This window comes from Suricata suricatta, chromosome 2, assembly GCF_006229205.1.
Source record: "Suricata suricatta isolate VVHF042 chromosome 2, meerkat_22Aug2017_6uvM2_HiC, whole genome shotgun sequence".
NCBI lineage: Eukaryota > Metazoa > Chordata > Mammalia > Carnivora > Herpestidae > Suricata > Suricata suricatta.
In genome coordinates this window covers 148,026,120-148,042,807 of record NC_043701.1, presented here as the reverse complement: position 1 = coordinate 148,042,807, position 16,688 = coordinate 148,026,120, and the positions used below count along the sequence as shown (strand labels likewise).

The 16,688-nt window shown below is 52.3% G+C and overlaps 1 protein-coding gene across 3 annotated transcripts in view; it reads left to right on the top strand.

Moving 5' to 3' along the window:
* Positions 1-281: 281 nt before the first annotated feature.
* OGDHL (oxoglutarate dehydrogenase like) overlaps positions 282-16,688 on the top strand; it is a 27,650-nt gene continuing 11,243 nt past the window's right edge. The window contains exons 1-10 of one of the 3 annotated variants that reach the window (XM_029932123.1): positions 282-299; positions 2,606-2,672; positions 3,702-3,906; positions 5,975-6,133; positions 11,429-11,531; positions 11,886-12,001; positions 12,149-12,303; positions 13,093-13,239; positions 15,062-15,152; positions 16,227-16,406. In XM_029932123.1, coding sequence (XP_029787983.1) covers positions 3,703-3,906; positions 5,975-6,133; positions 11,429-11,531; positions 11,886-12,001; positions 12,149-12,303; positions 13,093-13,239; positions 15,062-15,152; positions 16,227-16,406 — 1,155 coding nt within the window. In that variant the 5' untranslated portion in view covers positions 282-299; positions 2,606-2,672; position 3,702. Of the gene's footprint in view, positions 653-2,605; positions 2,673-3,701; positions 3,907-5,974; positions 6,134-11,428; positions 11,532-11,885; positions 12,002-12,148; positions 12,304-13,092; positions 13,240-15,061; positions 15,153-16,226; positions 16,407-16,688 lie in introns of all 3 variants that reach the window. The other 2 variants (XM_029932121.1, XM_029932122.1) reach the window with 2 other exon arrangements.

Below are 16,688 nucleotides of genomic sequence, written 5' to 3'. Positions count from 1 at the left end.
TGCACACAAATGGCTGCTTATTTTCTGGTACATTTTCCTTAGTGTTCGTTCAAGGACACTGGGATTCAGGGGCTCAACAGCGTACCAGGTATCCCAGTCATCCCAGTCATCCCGTCCGATCCCATGGGATTCCGGATCTTCGCTTTTCTGGGCCCGGGAGGCTTTGGACTGGCCTGGGCCGTCAGCACCGCGGACAGCGCCGGAGGGTGCAGGGGCGGGGCATACACAGAGACGTCACGACGCGCGGAGTCTCGGGGCGCGTTCTCGAGCGGCAGGCGCCACAGCGTCACGTGATCCAGGTAATTGGCTGGGCTCGCCGCGCACCCTCTGCGCGCAGCTCCTTACTTGCAGCTTCCAGGACTGCGCTGCCGCGCGGACCCAACGGCCCGGTGAGCGCGGCTGCCTCGCCACTTCGGGTCCCTGCGCCTCCTCTTCTCCTGACGTCTTGGGGGGCGGCCCCGCTGCTCCCCTGTCCTGGGGCGCCGCTGCCCTGGGTCACGAGCCAGGCCCCGTCGGGGGAGGTGGGAGAGGGAGTGAGCGTGACCTTGGCTCCACTCTTGTCTGGCCGCCGCCTCTCCTAGGAACCCCAGCCCTTCGCGCTCGTTCGACCCTGTGAATGCAGTGTTTTGCGTGAAGGAGCGACTTGCTAACGGTGGGGTTTCAGGCATCAGCATGGGTTCTTCAGCTCAAAGACTACAAACTGTCTATGCTGCCTTTCGTGGCCTGGCGGAGGGTGGGGGGAGGGAGGCGGTGTGAGCTGCTGCTCGTCACCGTCCACAGCCCAGGCTGCGGAGGGCTGCCAGCTGGGGATGGCGAGGGTTCAGCTTAGGTTAGAGTTTCCAAGTTTGAGGACCTCGTGAGAGCAGGGCCCTTACAGAAAGCAAGGTATCTGCTTAGAGATGAGGAAACAGACCGTGAGTGTGAGTGAGGCAAGGAGGGGCGTGAGGTCTGTCAGCCTGGGAAGTGCTTCTCCCATACCCCAATAGATATTGGGGGAGAGGGGAAGGTGCAGCGGGGAACAGTGGGCATAAACTGGACCCTAAGGGCCGCACTCTGACCCCCTTCCACCATGGGCCCAAGTCCGCCCTTGCATCCCCTTCCCTGCGCCTCCTCCCCACACATACCACAGCCTCTTGGAACTGGTCCTGACTACCTTTGTACTTTTACAACCTCAGGGCTTTAGCTCAGGCCCTTTGTCTCTGCCAGTGAAATAAGCACACCTTTCCCTGCCCTGCTTGTACCTTGAAGTCTGCCTTCTATTGGATTCAGCAAACTAGGGAAAAGCCCACCCAGTTCTCAGAATGTGAGGCCAGAGTAGGCCTGCAGCATTGCCTGTCCAGCCTCCATTGCTGCCTGGCTTCAAGGTCTTGGGGAGGGCCCTTCCCCTCTTTGGATCTCTGTTAACTGATTTTAACAATGGACATACTGCATAGCTGTCCTCACCAGGATAGTCCACAGGGCCTTGCATGTGGGAGGCTTCCTGGACAGCATGTCTGCAGTTGTTACCGTGGTGGGGATGGGGACGGTACTGACCTTGTCCCTAGAGAGGAGACTCCCAAGAGTTGCCCAGAACAACCTACCTGTTAGTCCACTAGGGACTGGGCTGGGCAGAGGGTCCACAGCATGCCTGACTGACTTCACTGCTGCCTTCCTCTGTGTGGACAGGATCTGGTAGGACTGGCTGGGGCTCTGGCTCCAGCCCTTCAGGGATCCTGGGTCCTCAAGCCCTGCTGGGATGGGGGCGGGTTTAGCGAGGTGGCCTCCCTCCTACCAGGCTAGGTGAAGGCCATAGCAGTGTCCAGCAGCCAATCCAGACCATTCAGTGTTTGTGAAACACAGTGTTCCTGTACCGGGCCATGCTGGACTCAGCCAGGCTTTGTCACTGCCACCCTGAGCCATCCATTCCCCTGTGAGGGTGGGGGTGGGTACTGGCAGAGAGAGTATTTCTGGCTGCCGCTATTGGAAAGTGCATGTCATTCTGGGAATGTGGGTTTACATCTTGACTAGTGAGGAGGGCACAGGGTCTGGAACCATACTGAGCCCCATCACTCACCAATTTCCCTTTTATAATGTGGGGCTAAATCTAAGTGCCTACCACATGAGATTGTTGAGAGGGTTAAATGAGCACAGTGCTTATCCCAGAATCAGTGCTCACTGACTCTGTGCTCTTATTTTTATTCCTACAATGAATTTGCCTTATAATGGGATGATAGAGCTTCCTGGCTTGTTTAGATTCTTCTGATGTTCTAGGCCAGCATGTCCTATGTCTCTCCATCATTGCCCATGACCATATGGGCAGGGTCAGCCCTGTATTTGCCTGGGGCCAGTCAGAAGCAGAGCCGGGGTTGGGAACCCGGCACTCTGATCCCAGAGCCCATGCCTTGAGCTCCTACCCAGAACGTGGAGAGGTGCTGTTCTAGGGAGGTCTAGCCCTTGCTGTGGAGCTTGGAATCCTCAGCTGGTGGGGCTGGGCATGCAGCCTGAAGCTTCACGGGCTGAGCGTGTGGGAAGCCTGGGGCACTTGGGGCTCAGGTTCCCGATGAACCCACCCCCTTCCTCTCTTCACTGGACTATCTTTTTGCTTTTTAATTTTATTATGTTTTAGAGTTCCTGCTGGTTGCCCTGAGGAGCCTACTTTCCCTCCCTTGAGAAGACCACCCTCTTTGCCACAAGTGAGTGTGGAGGGAGAGAGGGAGGAAGCAGGCTGGAAGGGCTTGTAGAAGGGCCAGCCAGAGAGTTCTGGAGACTTGGTTGAGCTGAAGGGTGGGGGTATGGTGGGGGAACCCTCTCTAGGGGCATCAACCCAGAACCAGACAGGACCTAGGAGCCAGTTATGGCCCAGAGGCATGTTTTCTGGGACTAAGTTGTGCAAGGGGAAGCAGGCTCCTGCTTGTGTGGCCTCTGGTGGGGTGGCTCTCGTGTTGCACCCCACTTACGGCTGGGGTTCTCTGGGCAGAAGCGTGTTTATGAGAACCAGGGAAGCTGTTCTGTGTTGAGGCAGTACTAGGCTGGAGCAGAGAGGGGCCTCTGCCCACAGTGGTGGAGGTGGGGGTCAGGGAACAGAGATCCTACTTTACAAATCCTGTGGAGGGGGAGGTGGCTCGAGTGCACCCTGTCCTCTCCTATGTTGCCCAGATAGGGAGCTCCAGGGGGTGCCACTGTGACCAGAGACCAAGCAGTGCCACAGGCCTTCTGAGATGGTTTAGCTCAGTCAACCTCCCCCTTTTCTTCAGGCTTTTTCCTGAGTAAGCATGGTACCCCCAGTACCTGGAGGACTTTCTTGCTCGAGTTCCAGGGGGGTCAACTGCGTGGCTCGCTCCTTCTTGGGTGTACTGCCTTCGCACGCCCTGTAACCCACTGAGTGGGCTCCAGGCTGAGTGCTCCCTGAGGCAGGGCCCAGGTGATAGTTGTTGCTTCGTCGGGCTTAGGGTGATAGCAGAGAGGGAGTGCAGGCTGGGGTGGGTGGGCCTCAGCAAGACTGGGGCTCATAATGCTGAACAGCTGTTGATGAAGTTAATCGAGCTGGGATCTTACACTAGGTAGTGAATCTGGGACGGTTGGCAGACAGTCCCATTTTCTCCTCTGTCTCATCGATGCCTAGCTCAGGGCCACCAGCCCAGTAGAACCAAAAATGCTGGGTGAGTGACTGGTGGCTGTTCTGGTCCTGTGGTTTTTACCTCTCCTTCATTGCCTGTGTCCAGAATGAGTCAGCTGAGGCTGCTGCCATCCCGGCTGGGGGCACAGGCCTCGAGGCTCCTGGCCTCCCATGATGTCCAGATATTCGGCTGGCGCAGCAGGTCGTCTGGGCCACCGGCCTCTTTCCCAAGCAGCAAGCATGGAGGCAGCTCCAGTTACATGGAGGAGATGTACTTCGCCTGGTTGGAAAACCCCCAGAGTGTCCACAAGGTCAGCACCCCCTCTCTGGCCGCTGTACAGGGGGGAAGTGCCACGAGCTGGCTGTGGAGGGGATAGTGGGGAGAAGCAGCCTGCTGTCTGACCTTGGAAAGGTTTCTTTGCCTCCGTTGTTCTGGTTTATAAAAGCCTTCTCCTTGTGTTGGGTGGGGAGAGTCAGTTGCTGAGTCCTGTCCTGCTCAGCTACCCCTTGCCCCAGACCTGCCCCTGCCCCCTTTCTCATGCTGTGCTGTTTCCAGGTGGCCCTTTGTGATGTACTTAGAGGCCTCAGTGTTTATATGTGCACTGAGCTGACAAGATAAATACCTGCTGATGGTAAGGAAAAAAAATAATAATCAGATGAAGGCAAAAAGAGAGATTATCAGCTGCTCTCCTCTTCACCCATTCTCCTCAGAGGATAGGGACCACGTGATTCAAAAACCAAACGTGTGAAGTTCCGCAGTGAAAAGGTTCCCTCCTCATTCATCCCCTGTCTGCTCAGCTCCTGTCTGTCCGTCCCCCAGTGTCTTCTTAGTTTCTTCTGTATCCTCTCAGAGAGTTTCTTTAGGTAGGTTTTTTGCGAGCATAACTCAATCTCCCCACTTCACACAAAAGCAACATGTGGTATCTGGGGCTTCTTCCCTCAGCATCTCCCAGATTCTCCGCGTCACTGCATCAGAGCCTCATTGTTCTTTCTCCTGGCTGTGTAGTATTCTGTTGTATGGATGAGCCACACCTGACAGGCGTCTGGCTCATTTCCAGCCCCGTGACCAGTGCTCCCGCGCGTCATTTCCTACGTTTGTCATCTGGTACACATGCAGCTCTCTGTAGGATAAATTCCCCCACGTGGAATCGTTGGGTCCCAGAGTTTCTGTGTAGATAACTCTGATGGGCCTTGCCACATAGCTTCCAGAGGGCTTGTGCCACTTGTTCTCTCAAAGGAGGATGTGAATAAAACACTTTTGTGTTCCAGAACGTGAAGGTGCTTGGGCATATGCCTGTCTGCTTTTGGCTTCTACATGAATGGTAGCAGGTCCACTTTTTTAAAAAAATATATACATGTTTTAAAAGTTTTATTTATTTAGAGAGAGTACAAGTGCTAGCAGGAGGGGCAGAGAGAAGGAGAGAGAAAGAATCCCAAGCAGGGTCCGCTCTGTCAATGCAGAGCCCAATATTGGGCTCAGACTCATGAGCCACCATGAGATCATGACCTAAGCCAAAATCCAGAGTCGGATGCTTATACATTCTGTATATATTATACATTTATACATTCTGTATAAATACATCTATAGAATAAATTACTAGGAGTGGAATTGCTGGTTCAAAAGATACATTCATTGCGGATCAAGAAGATGTGGTATATGTATATATAATGGAGTACTATATGGCAATGAGGAAGAATGAAATCTGACCATTTGTAGGAAAGTGGATGGACCTCGAGGGTGTCATGCTAAGTGAAATAAATCAGGCAGAGAAGGATAGATACCATATGTTTGCACTCATAGGTCTAACAGGAGAAACCTAACAGAAGACCATGGGGAGAGGAAAGGGGAAAGAGAGCTGGGGAAAGTGAGGGACACAAATCATGAGAGACTGTTGAATACTGAAAATGAACCATGGACTGAAGGGGGAGGGGGAGGAAAGGAAGGGGGTGATGGTCATGGTGGGGGGCACTTGTGCGGAGAAGCACTGGGTATTATATGGAAACCAATTTGACAATAAACTATTAAAAAAATACATTCATTGAAAATATTGATAGGGCCTGCCTGCCAAATTGCCCTCCTGCAAACCCACAATGTGTGAGGGCCTGTTTCCCCCAGGGCTAGAAGCCCCTTTCACACCCGAAGCCCCTGAGTCACAAGTTCGAGTTCCCCAACACCCTTCCAAGTTGGGGACTGAAGAGATTTGGACTTTGGGTTGGGGAGTCCTGGGCCTGTTGCAAGGGGTTTTCTTGGTAGGGTCCTAGAAAGGCCCTAAGAACTATCATGGTGAAAGAACACCCAACACCCACTGGGGAACCCAACCAGGACCACCCCCCATCCCTCCCAGGTCCTTACCTGGCTGTTTTCTTGCCTCTTCCCAGTCCTGGGACAGCTTCTTCCGGAAAGCCAGTGAGGAAGCTGCCTGTGACCCGGCCCAGTCACGGGTCCCTGAGAGCAGGCCATCAGTCTCGAGCCGGACCAAGACCAGCAAGCTGGTGGAGGACCACCTGGCTGTTCAGTCCCTGATCCGGGCCTACCAGGTAAGTGGAAGGAAGGCCCAGGCTGGATTGGCTTCTGGGGTGGGGCCAGGTGCTGACAGAAAGGGGACTGGCTCAGCTCCAGTGTCCTCTTCTCCAGAGATCCCTTCTCTGAGTCCTCTGTTGGTGGCTCTTGCTCCTCCAGTTAATTGGTGTCCATTACTGTTAATGTCATTAGCCACCCCCATTTTTTGTGCATGTTGATATTTTGTTTGTGGTTTCTCACAGAGTGCGGTCTCAGAAACCACTATGCCCCAAGCTCCCAGAGGAGCACTTATTAAGTAATCAGTTCAGTAAGTGTTGAATGAAAGTTGAGTAGATTGACCCTTGTTAATAATGTCCATTTTCTCTTCTTTAAAAATTTTTTAAAAACTGTTTATTTGCTTTTGAGAGAGAGTGAGTGGAAGTGCATAAGCAGGGGAGGGACAGAGAGAGAGAGGGAGACACAGAGTCTGAAGCAGACTCCCAGCTGTCAGTGCAGAGCCCAATGTGGGGCTCAAACTCAGGAACTGTGAGATCATGACCTGAGCTAAAGTTGGACCCTTAACCGACTGACCCACCCAGGTGCCCTCCTGTTTTCTCTTCTTGACTGAGCATTCCAACAGGACTGGGACTGGAATATACAGCAGGTGCTTAATTAGGGTTTACAGAATGAATGGATGAATAGTTCAGGAAGCAGTGCTTCCTCTATCAGCTGCTCTGTTCTAGACACGTAGGCTCTCCCCTGCTGGGTCCCCAGGGCCCCTGCATGTTGCTGACGTTCCATATTCTTGGTCTTGATTGAACAGGACTAATTGGAGGACTGCTCTGGGTGTTCCTTCCACAACAAATGTAATCATTTGAGATCTCTCTGGGAATCAGTGGCAGAAAGTGTTTTGTAAGAGAAACTTGTCAGGCAGACATGCAAAAGGAAGGACAAGGGCATCCTGGGGCCCTTGGCAGAAACCCCTTGGGAAGGAGCAGCAAGCCACTGCAGGAGCCAGGGTGGGGTGGGGGGGCGCTTAGCAAATGGAAAGGGAAAAGGTGCCTTGCCTCTAAACGAGGTGCTCTGTGGGGTGGCAGCTGCACTTCCTGTGCAGGAGTTATGCTGGGAGGGACGAGGGAGGTGAGCAGGCCTGAGGACCCGTGGGTTGTGGGCCACCTGCGAGCAAACAGGGGTAATTGTTCTTCTTGCCTGGCTGAAAGAGTCCGAATGATCAAGCCACTGACTTTGAAAACCAAGGGCAAAGAACACAAAACTCCCTGTAATGTACAAGGTAACATTGGTGCTGCTTGAGGGCCTTATTCTCCAACCACAGTTCCCAGCTCTTCAGCTGCTCTGTGTTCTTCAGCCAAGACTAAGCCCTGGAGTCTGTCCAGCCGGGTAGTGTCTGGACCCAGGCACGTTACTGTGTATTTGTCAGGTAAAAATCTGCCAAAGGTGATGCCTGATGTGAGCGAGTTCCCACCAGGTGGGCTGCAGCTCCTACAGCCCTGGAAGGGGCAGAGTTCTTGTTTGACACGTCCACACACAGTACTGAAGAATCCTTAGGTTTATTATTATGGACATTTTTGAACATTGATAGGTAGAAGAATTGTGTAGCGAACCCCATGCCCCTAAGTACAGGGCCAGTCTTGATTCATCCAATACCACGTCTGGCCCTCACCTGTTGGCCCCTGATTATTTTGAAGCAAATCCTGGACATACCGTTTCATTCACCAAACATTGTAGCATGGATTTCTGTAGGTAAAGGCTCTTTAAAAATGTACCATGGTAGCACTGTCCCACCTAAAAACATGAACAATCATCCTGAATGTCATCAGATACGCAGTTGGTATTCATGTTTGCCTGTTAATCTTAAGATTTTACTACTTGTATGAATCAGGATCCACATAAAGCCACATGTAATAAGCTGTTCTTAAGTCTCCTGTGTTCTACAGATTGCTCTTCGTTTTTGTGTTCGCCATTTTATTTATTTATTTATTTATTTATTTTTGTGGAACAAACCAGGTTATTTGTGCTGTAGAGTTTTCCTGAGTCTGGATTTTGCTGATTGCATCCCCATGGTGTCACTTTATCTGTCCTTTTGTCCCATGTCATTTCTGTAAATTGGTAATTAGATCTAGAAGCTTTATCCAATATAGATTTAATTTTTTTGTTTCAAAATCAGCTTCCTGGTGGTGATGGGTACTTCATCAGTCAGCAGCTCTGGATGATTATTTCCTGGACACATTAATTCATTAGGAGTGGTAAAAATGATGATATTCTAATTCTACTTTTCTTTCTTTGTTTTATTGCCTGAAGTACTTCTAGCAGGAGTGACTTAACCTTTGTTAGCTCCACTTATCCTGAGGTGCAAAGTGTGTGTATAGGAGAGGCAGGATCAATGCTTGACTTTTCTTTTTACTGACTGATTTTCAAAAGTATGACATGGCTCCCTAGTATACTCCCTAGATGGCTGGTGAAGGTTTTTCTTATTATTTAGTATGATATGAATGCATGAATTTAAACCTATGTTTAAAAAATTTTTTTTTAACATTTATTTATTTCTGAGCCCGGGGGTGGGAGGGGGGGAGAGCACAAGCAGGAGAAGGGCAGAGAGAGAGGGAGACACAGAATCTGAAGCAGGCTCCAGGCTCCGAGCTATCAGCACAGAGCCCCATGCAGGGCTCGAACCCATGAACCATGAGATATGACCTGAGCCGAAGTTGGACACTTAACTGACTGAGCCACCCAGGCACCTCTGTTTGATGAGTTTATTTATTTATTTATTTATTTATTTATTTATTTATTGAGAGAGAGACAAAGCACGAGAGGGGGGAGGAGCAGAGAAAGAGGGAGACACAGAACCCGAAGCAGGCTCCAGGCTCTGAGCTGTCAGCATAGAGCCCAATGGAGGGCTCGAACTCAAGGACTGTGAGATCATGACCTGAGCTGAAGTCGGATGCTTAACCAATTGAGCCATCCAGGAGTCCGCCCCCCCTCATTTGATGAGTTTTAATCTGTTATAGATACCATCTTTTTCATTGTCAAAATGTGTCCTTACTCCCTGCCCCAGCAGTATTTCAGCCCCCCTCTCCTATCTGGTATGACAAGATGCTCTGAGGTCATCTTGTACATTTCTGCCTAGCCCTGGACCAACCAGATTTTCAGGGAGTGCTGGGAGGGTCACTACTATGGTCTGGTCATGACTTCTGGGCCCATTCAGTGGTTAGAGCCAGGAACATTTTTTTTTTTTAAGATTTAAAGAAAAAACATTTTTTTTAATGTTTATTTTTGAGACAGGAGAGACAGAGTATGAGCAGGAGACAGAATCAGAAGCAGGCTCTAGGCTCTGAGCTGTTAGTACAGAGCCTGACTTGGGGCTCAAATTCATAAGCTGTGAGATCATAAACTGAGCTGAAGCCGGAATTTTTTTTTAAGTAGTGTATTGTCAAATTAGTTTCCATACAACACCCAGTGCTCTTCCCCACAAGTGCCCTTCTCCATGACCACCACCTCTTTTCCCCCCCTCCCCCTTCCCCTTCAACCCTCAGATCCTTTTCAGTATTCAGTAGTCTCTCAAGTTTTGCATCCCTCTCTCTCCCCAACTCTCTTTCCCTCTTCCCCTCCCCCTGGTCCTCCATTAGGTTTCTCCTGTTCTCCTGTTAGACCTATGAGTGCAAACATATGGTATCTGTCCTTCTCCGCCTGACTTATTTCACTTAGCATGACACCCTCGAGGTCCATCCACTTTCCTACAAATGGCCATACTTCATTCTTTCTCATTGTCATGTACTACTTCATTGTGTATATATATATATATACCACATTGAAGCCGAAATTTAACCAAGTGAGCTCCCAGGCACCTTTTTAAAGATTTTTTTAAAAGTTTGTTTATTTATTTTGAGAGGGAGGGAGGGAGGAAGGGGAGAGAGAAGAGAGAGAGGGAGGGAGAGGAGAAAGAAGAGAGAGAATCCCAAGCAGGCTTTGCACTATCAGCATAGAGCCCAGCCCTACAAACTGAGATCATGATCTGAGCTGGAGTCAAGAGTTACACGCTTAACTGACTGAGCCCTCCAGATGCCCCTAAAAGACAACACACTTATGAGTTTATACATATGTTTCCACACACTTCAAATGCAGGACTTAAGATTTGTTCTTGACCTCCTCAGTCAAATGTCACTGTCTTCTTTTAAAGATGCCAAAAGTAGAAGTATGAAAGACATCAGGACAATGACTTGGGGGTGCCTGGGTGGCTCAGTCGGTTAAGCATCCGACTTTGGCTCAGGTCATGATCTCATAGTTCGTGGGTTCGAGCCCCACGTTGGGCTCTGTGCTGACAGCTCAGAGCCTGGAGCCTGCTTCGGATTCTGTATCTCCCTCTCTCTCTGACCCTCCCCTGTTTGCACTGTCTCTCTCTGTCCTCAAAAATAAATAAAAAACAGAAAAAAAAAATACAACGACTTATTTGATTTTCTCACAGCAGGTTTAAAATATAATTTTAATACTGCCACTACTGATTGGTACTAGAAATGAATTTATAATGTTTTTTCCTGGAGTTCTGTTTGTCTATTGGGGACATTCTGTTAGTCAGTTGTATAGTTATGACACCAGTGGATGCATGAATCCATTGGTTTTGGTTTACTTTAATTTTTAAAACTTCATTTTGTTTTATAGCGATATAAAATATTTAAAGATTCCAAAATCCAATCTTCAAAGCAAAATGTATTCTGAAGAGTCTAGCTTACAGCCCTGGCATTCTACTCCAATCCTTTTACCAGAGAGCATGGTTTTTCTTACTTTATGGTTTTCTTATTTTATGATGTATTTTGCGAATGGTTATTTGTATAGATACAAACACATGCAGATGCATATATTTACTTGAATTTTTTCTTTCTTAGATAATGGGTAGTTTGCCAGACATACTTTTCTATAATTTGCTTTTTTGCTTAACAGAGTAGCAGATAGGGACTTTTTTTTATTACTCTTCACAGCTCTGTAGTACTCCCTGTGCAGACTTCCTATATCCATATGCCAGTATTCTATTGATGGACATTTGGGAAGCTTCTAGAATTTTGCAATTACAAATAGTACTGTAGTGAGTACTTTTGTGTATGCATCCATTCTTATTGAAAGCGGCATGATGTACTTTTAAGCAGAGTTGAGCTCCTGCCCACCTTAGTGGTCATGGGCGTAGCTGGGTGCTGGTGACATGTGGAAAGTTGAAATTCTCAAGTGGGAGGTGAGGGGCCGGGGCCCAGAACTTTGCTTTTGGTGAGGGTCTGTCCATCTGGGTCCCAGCCTGGCCCTGACCTTTCCCCTCCCCCCTTTCCCAGATCCGAGGCCACCACGTGGCCCAGCTGGACCCCCTGGGCATTCTGGACGCAGACCTGGACTCCTTCGTGCCTTCAGACTTAATCACAACCATCGATAAATTGGGTGAGAGCTCCTATTGCTCTGGCAGCGCCCGACCCAGCTGGTGTGGCCTGTGGCCCCCTGAGGGGCTCTGAGACCGCTGTGCCTCCGGGGCCTGGGGCCCGGCACTCAGCCCTGCCGCCCTGGCCCATGCACTGTGTGCAGCCTGCTTGTGGCCCGGCCTACCCTTGTGGCACAGGCTGGGCTCTGACTTCTACCCGTCTGCACCCTGCAGACAGGAGTCCTTGAGCTTTAGGCCGGAGCTGGTGGGAGGGCGTCGGGGGCACTGTTGAAAGCTCTGGGGTAACTGCCGGGCCCCACCTGGGCCTGATCCCTCTCGCCTCCCCCCTGCTGCCTGGGCTGTGTGTGTCCCCCCAGCATTCTATGACCTGCGGGAGGCTGACCTAGACAAGGAGTTCCAGCTGCCCACGACCACCTTCATCGGCGGATCGGAGCATACGCTCTCTCTGCGGGAGATCATTCGGCGCCTGGAGGTGAGCACAGGCAGCCATGTCAGGCACGCCTGCTGGCTCTCTCTGGAGCATGCTAGAGGGAGGGAGGGTGCTGCTTTTTGTGTTCCAGATGCCGGGACAGTTGTCCCTCTTCCTGGCTCCTTGTGGAGTCCCCACCTGTTCCCCCAGAGCACATACTGCCAGCACATCGGCCTGGAGTTCATGTTCATCAATGACGTGGAGCAATGCCAGTGGATCCGGCAGAAGTTCGAGACGCCTGGTGTGATGCAGTTCTCCAGCGAGGAGAAGCGGACCCTGCTGGCCCGGCTGGTGCGCTCCATGAGGTCAGGCCCCCAGCACCACGCAGGGCGGCTGCAGTGGTTAGAGGGTCTGCTGCAGGGCCGTATGAGGTGTCCCAGGCCCTGGCTGAGACACTGGGATAACTGGTAGGGGGAAGTCAGGACTGGATGTGCCTCACCCCGGGCCCAGGGGAGGCCCGTAGGAACAGCCCTGGGGGCAGGTGGTCAGGGCTGGGCTCCAGCAGAACATGGCAGCAGGGCAGAAATGGCAGAAGGTGGCTGCAGGAGTTTGGGTAGAAAAGATGTCCTTACGTGGAGTGAGTGTAAGCGGCGGCTACCTGCAGGTGGGGCGCCAGCTGGCTATGCCCACTGGCTGTACGAAGCTGGGTCTGAGGCTGGCGGGGGCCTAGGAGAGTGTGGGGCTCACCTGCTGGGTGCAGAGTGGATCTGTAGTGGTGAGGTACAGGATGGAATTTGAGTTGAGTGGTGAGGAGGCCTTTGCGTCATGGAAAGGGAGCTGTGTGTGTGTGCACGCACGTGCAGGATCATGGGCTAGGAGCAGGGGGAGATGGGTTATTGGAACAGTTTGACTGGAAGGGGGAAAAGGGGTGACAGCTGGGGACTCGTGGAGGCAGAGGTCTGTGGTTAGGCTGGGAGGACGCCCAGTCTCCCTCTGGCCTACGCTCCTGGTTGGTGGATGTTGGTGGCAGGTCCTGACTGTGCAGAGGAAGGTGCCGTTGCTGCTTCCTCCGCCCCGAGCATCCAGCTGTAGCTCTCATCAACAGCCCCTGTGAGCCCCAGCCTCTCCATCCTTTCCCTTCTCTTCCCAAGTAGGTTTGAGGACTTCCTCGCCCGGAAATGGTCCTCAGAGAAGCGATTTGGCCTGGAGGGCTGTGAGGTCATGATTCCTGCCCTCAAGACCATCATCGACAAATCCAGTGAGATGGGGATCGAGAACGTCATCCTGGGAATGCCTCACAGGTGGGCCCCCTTCCTGGTCCTCTGCAGCCTATCTATTCTCCAGGTCCAGCAGCCGAGAAGGAAGGGAGGGGATGAAAAATAGAGCAGCGGTTTTGGGGGAAGCTGAGGGTAGAGACAGGATGACCTAGAAAGTTCTCAGAGTCCCTGGGCCCCAGGGCCTGCTCAGCACCAAGAGTCAGGCACTTGGCCAAAGGCGCGTGGAGGCAGGGACTAACCAGGTTTGCTCAGACTCAGTTTCTCTCTCCCCATGTTGCCGCTGTCCACAGGAGGGTCAGAATTTCAGAAAGGGGGTATATCATACCTCTGGAGGTTCCTGTGGACAAGGAGATGTAGAGGGTTATGTCCCAGGGAAGTGAGGGCAGGGCCTGAGCAGGTGGCCTTGAGGTGGTACCCTCTGGAGGGGACTTGAGGGCTTTCCCCACTGGTTGCAAGCTGACTGCATGTTTCCCTGAGACCTTGATAGACTTGGAAGGCTGGCCTGGCAGCCGGACGGTTGCCTCTGAGCTAGAGCTTGTGGACTAGTGAGGAATACAGCCTGGGGACAGAGACCAAGGGGGCCAGGGTCCTGTGGAATGGGGCCTTAGAGGACATGCAGAGCAGTCTCAGTGGCAAAGCCCCAGCATTTCCTGTGACCGTCTCCATCTGCTCGTGTGTGGCCCATCCCGGACTGCACTAGTACGAAGGGTAGCTAGGTGTCCACATGCAGTGTGAGAGGGTCTCAATCCTGTGGGCTGGCTGCCGGGAGCCTGGGATTTGTCTATCACAGCCTCTTGCTCTGAGGGGCCCAGAATTGCCTAGTGTCTCATCAGAAGAGGCAGGCAGACCTGGCCCAGTGGTCTGAGGTCCCACACACATGGTATCAGTGTCACTCTTGGGGAGGATGGCACTGAGCAGCCAGGGGCAGCTGCGGGACTGTAGGGTGGTGATGGGCAGGCTCCTGGCCTGAGAAAGGCTTTCGGAGCCAAAGGGCTGTTCTAGGCCAATTCTCCATAGTGGGGGTTAAGGGGACTCTGAGGCTAGAGGGCTTTGTCCAGAGGGACTGAGGGTTGTTCATTCAGCTCCTATGGCCTCACAGCCCTGACCCACAGAGCATGAGAGAGGCCTACCTAGAAGAGGGCCCTTCTGTGAGGCTAAAGGTGAGGCCAGGGTGTGTGCAGGTCTGGGACTGGGGTCTGCTGGTAGGCTATGGGGGGTGAGTTCTGAGGCCTCCCTTGTGTCCCGATCAACCTGGTGCCCACCCCTAAATAAAGTGCCCCCTGATGGGAAGTCCAGGCTGCACTAGAGAGTCCCTGATGTCTGGCTGCTTTCTGCCCCCACCACCCTTAGACCTCAGCTTCCCTGGACAGGTCCCCTGATAACTCCTGACCTTAGGGATCAGTCCAGTCCCCTCTTCCCTGTCCTGCATCAAGACACTGCTGACTGGGCTGGGAGTCGTGTGTGAGCAGCTGTGGGTAGCACCCTGGGGCTGCGCTGCTGGGTTAGGCTCAGCTTTTGGCTGAGGGACAGGGGGGTGGAGGTTCGAGGTAGGGGTGTGCATGTGCGTCCCGCCATGAGGCTGGGTGGCTTGTCCCTCCAGAGTCTGAGTTGTACAGGGGTGTCTGAGGGAGCTGGCCCACCAGCCAGCTTGTAGACTGAGCCTCTCATGTGCCTTATAGATTTAGACCAGATGCAAGGGCCGGGCCTCCCTTGGGCTGTACTGGGAGGTTCCCCTGACCCCTGTGTTAATTCTGGTAGGCCCAGGTGGACAGAAGTGGGGGGATGCTGGGGCCTGTCGGGGGAGGTGGCCTCTGCCACATGGAAGTCCTATCACGTCTGGCTCTAGGGGCAGGCTGAATGTGCTGGCCAATGTGATCCGCAAGGACCTGGAGCAGATCTTCTGTCAGTTTGACCCCAAGCTGGAGGCAGCAGATGAGGTACATGTCAAGCCCTGGTCCCAGATATCTGGGAGGTGGACTAGGGAGGGGCTGGATCCGAGGCATCCAGGCTCAGATAGACCTGGCGATGGATGGATATGCAGAAGAAGGGGGAGAGAGTGGGCATGTCGGTGTGAGGCCACTAAGGTGAGTGCTTTGGTCTCTGACAGCTGGGAGAGTCCTCAGGTAATCTGGACCAACCTCCTTGGTTTTCAGCCAGGGAAACTGAGGCCCAGACAGAGAGAGTGGGCATGGGGGAAAGACAGGGAGGGAGAGAGAGAGAGAGAGAGAGGATCCCAAGCAGGCCCCATGTCATCAGTGCAGAGCCTGGACTCAGGGCTCAAATTCATGAACCATGAGATCATGACATGAGCGGAAACCAAGAGTCAGATGCTTAACCGACTAAGCCACCCAGGCATCCCTGGTCATTCTTCTATGGGATTTTGGGCTTTGTCTTATGATTTGTAAAAGTGCTTTATATATTGAGGGTGTTAGCCCTTTGCCTGCATTTGTCTTATCAATATTTTTCTCAGCTTGAGTTTTCCCCCCTAACACTGTGCATGGATTTGCTTCCTACATGGCAGATTTATTAAATTTTAGCTGCCTTATCTTTTATGGCTTCTTAGGTTTTTACATTGATTTGAAGGGTCTGGAAACATATATAACATGTTTTTCTCTGCTGTACTGCCATGTGTACATTGTTGGCTGCCTTTGGTGCAAGGACTTAGGTAGGATCCAGCTCCAGCATTTGCTGCCAGTCTCAACACCACGTTCATTTCTATGCTTGCACTGTCGTTAGTGCTGAGGACAATAGTTGATAATGTGAAGGGGCTCTGATGAGGGACCTTGTCTGGCCTCTGAGCCAAGGCCTAGGGGAACCTGCTTGCCTTTCTCAGAGAGGGGCAGTGTGTGGGGGTGGGAGGGCAGGAAGAGGGTGTAGCCCAGGAATAGCACAGCCTTCCCAGGGAGCAGAATCCAGGGAATGTCCCAGCCTTCTGTTGGGCTTGCATGTCCACTGGTCTGCCTGTGCGGGGTGAGAGGGGTGGGGTCCTCACGGCCCACCTCAACCTTCAGGGCTCCGGAGACGTCAAGTATCACCTCGGCATGTACCATGAGAGAATCAACCGGGTCACCAACAGAAATATCACTTTGTCCCTTGTGGCCAACCCCTCACACCTGGAAGCTGTGGACCCTGTGGTGCAGGGAAAGACGAAGGCAGAACAGTTCTACCGAGGGGATGCCCAGGGCAAGAAGGTGAAGTCACCTGGGTCCTAGGGGGTAGGCCCTGAAGGGCTGGATCTGAGGGGTGGGCTCTGAGGTGTGGGCTCAGGAATGGGCTTTGAGGGGGTGGGCTTGAGAGTGGGCTCTGAGGACTGGGCTCTGAGTGAGTAATGGTCTCTGAGGACTGGGTTCTGAGGGCTGGTATCTGAGGAATGGAGTCTGAGGATGTGCTCATGAATGGGCTCTGGGGGGCTGGGCTTGAGGTGTGGGCTCAGGAATGGGCTCTGGGGGGTGGGCTCATGAATGGGCTCTGGG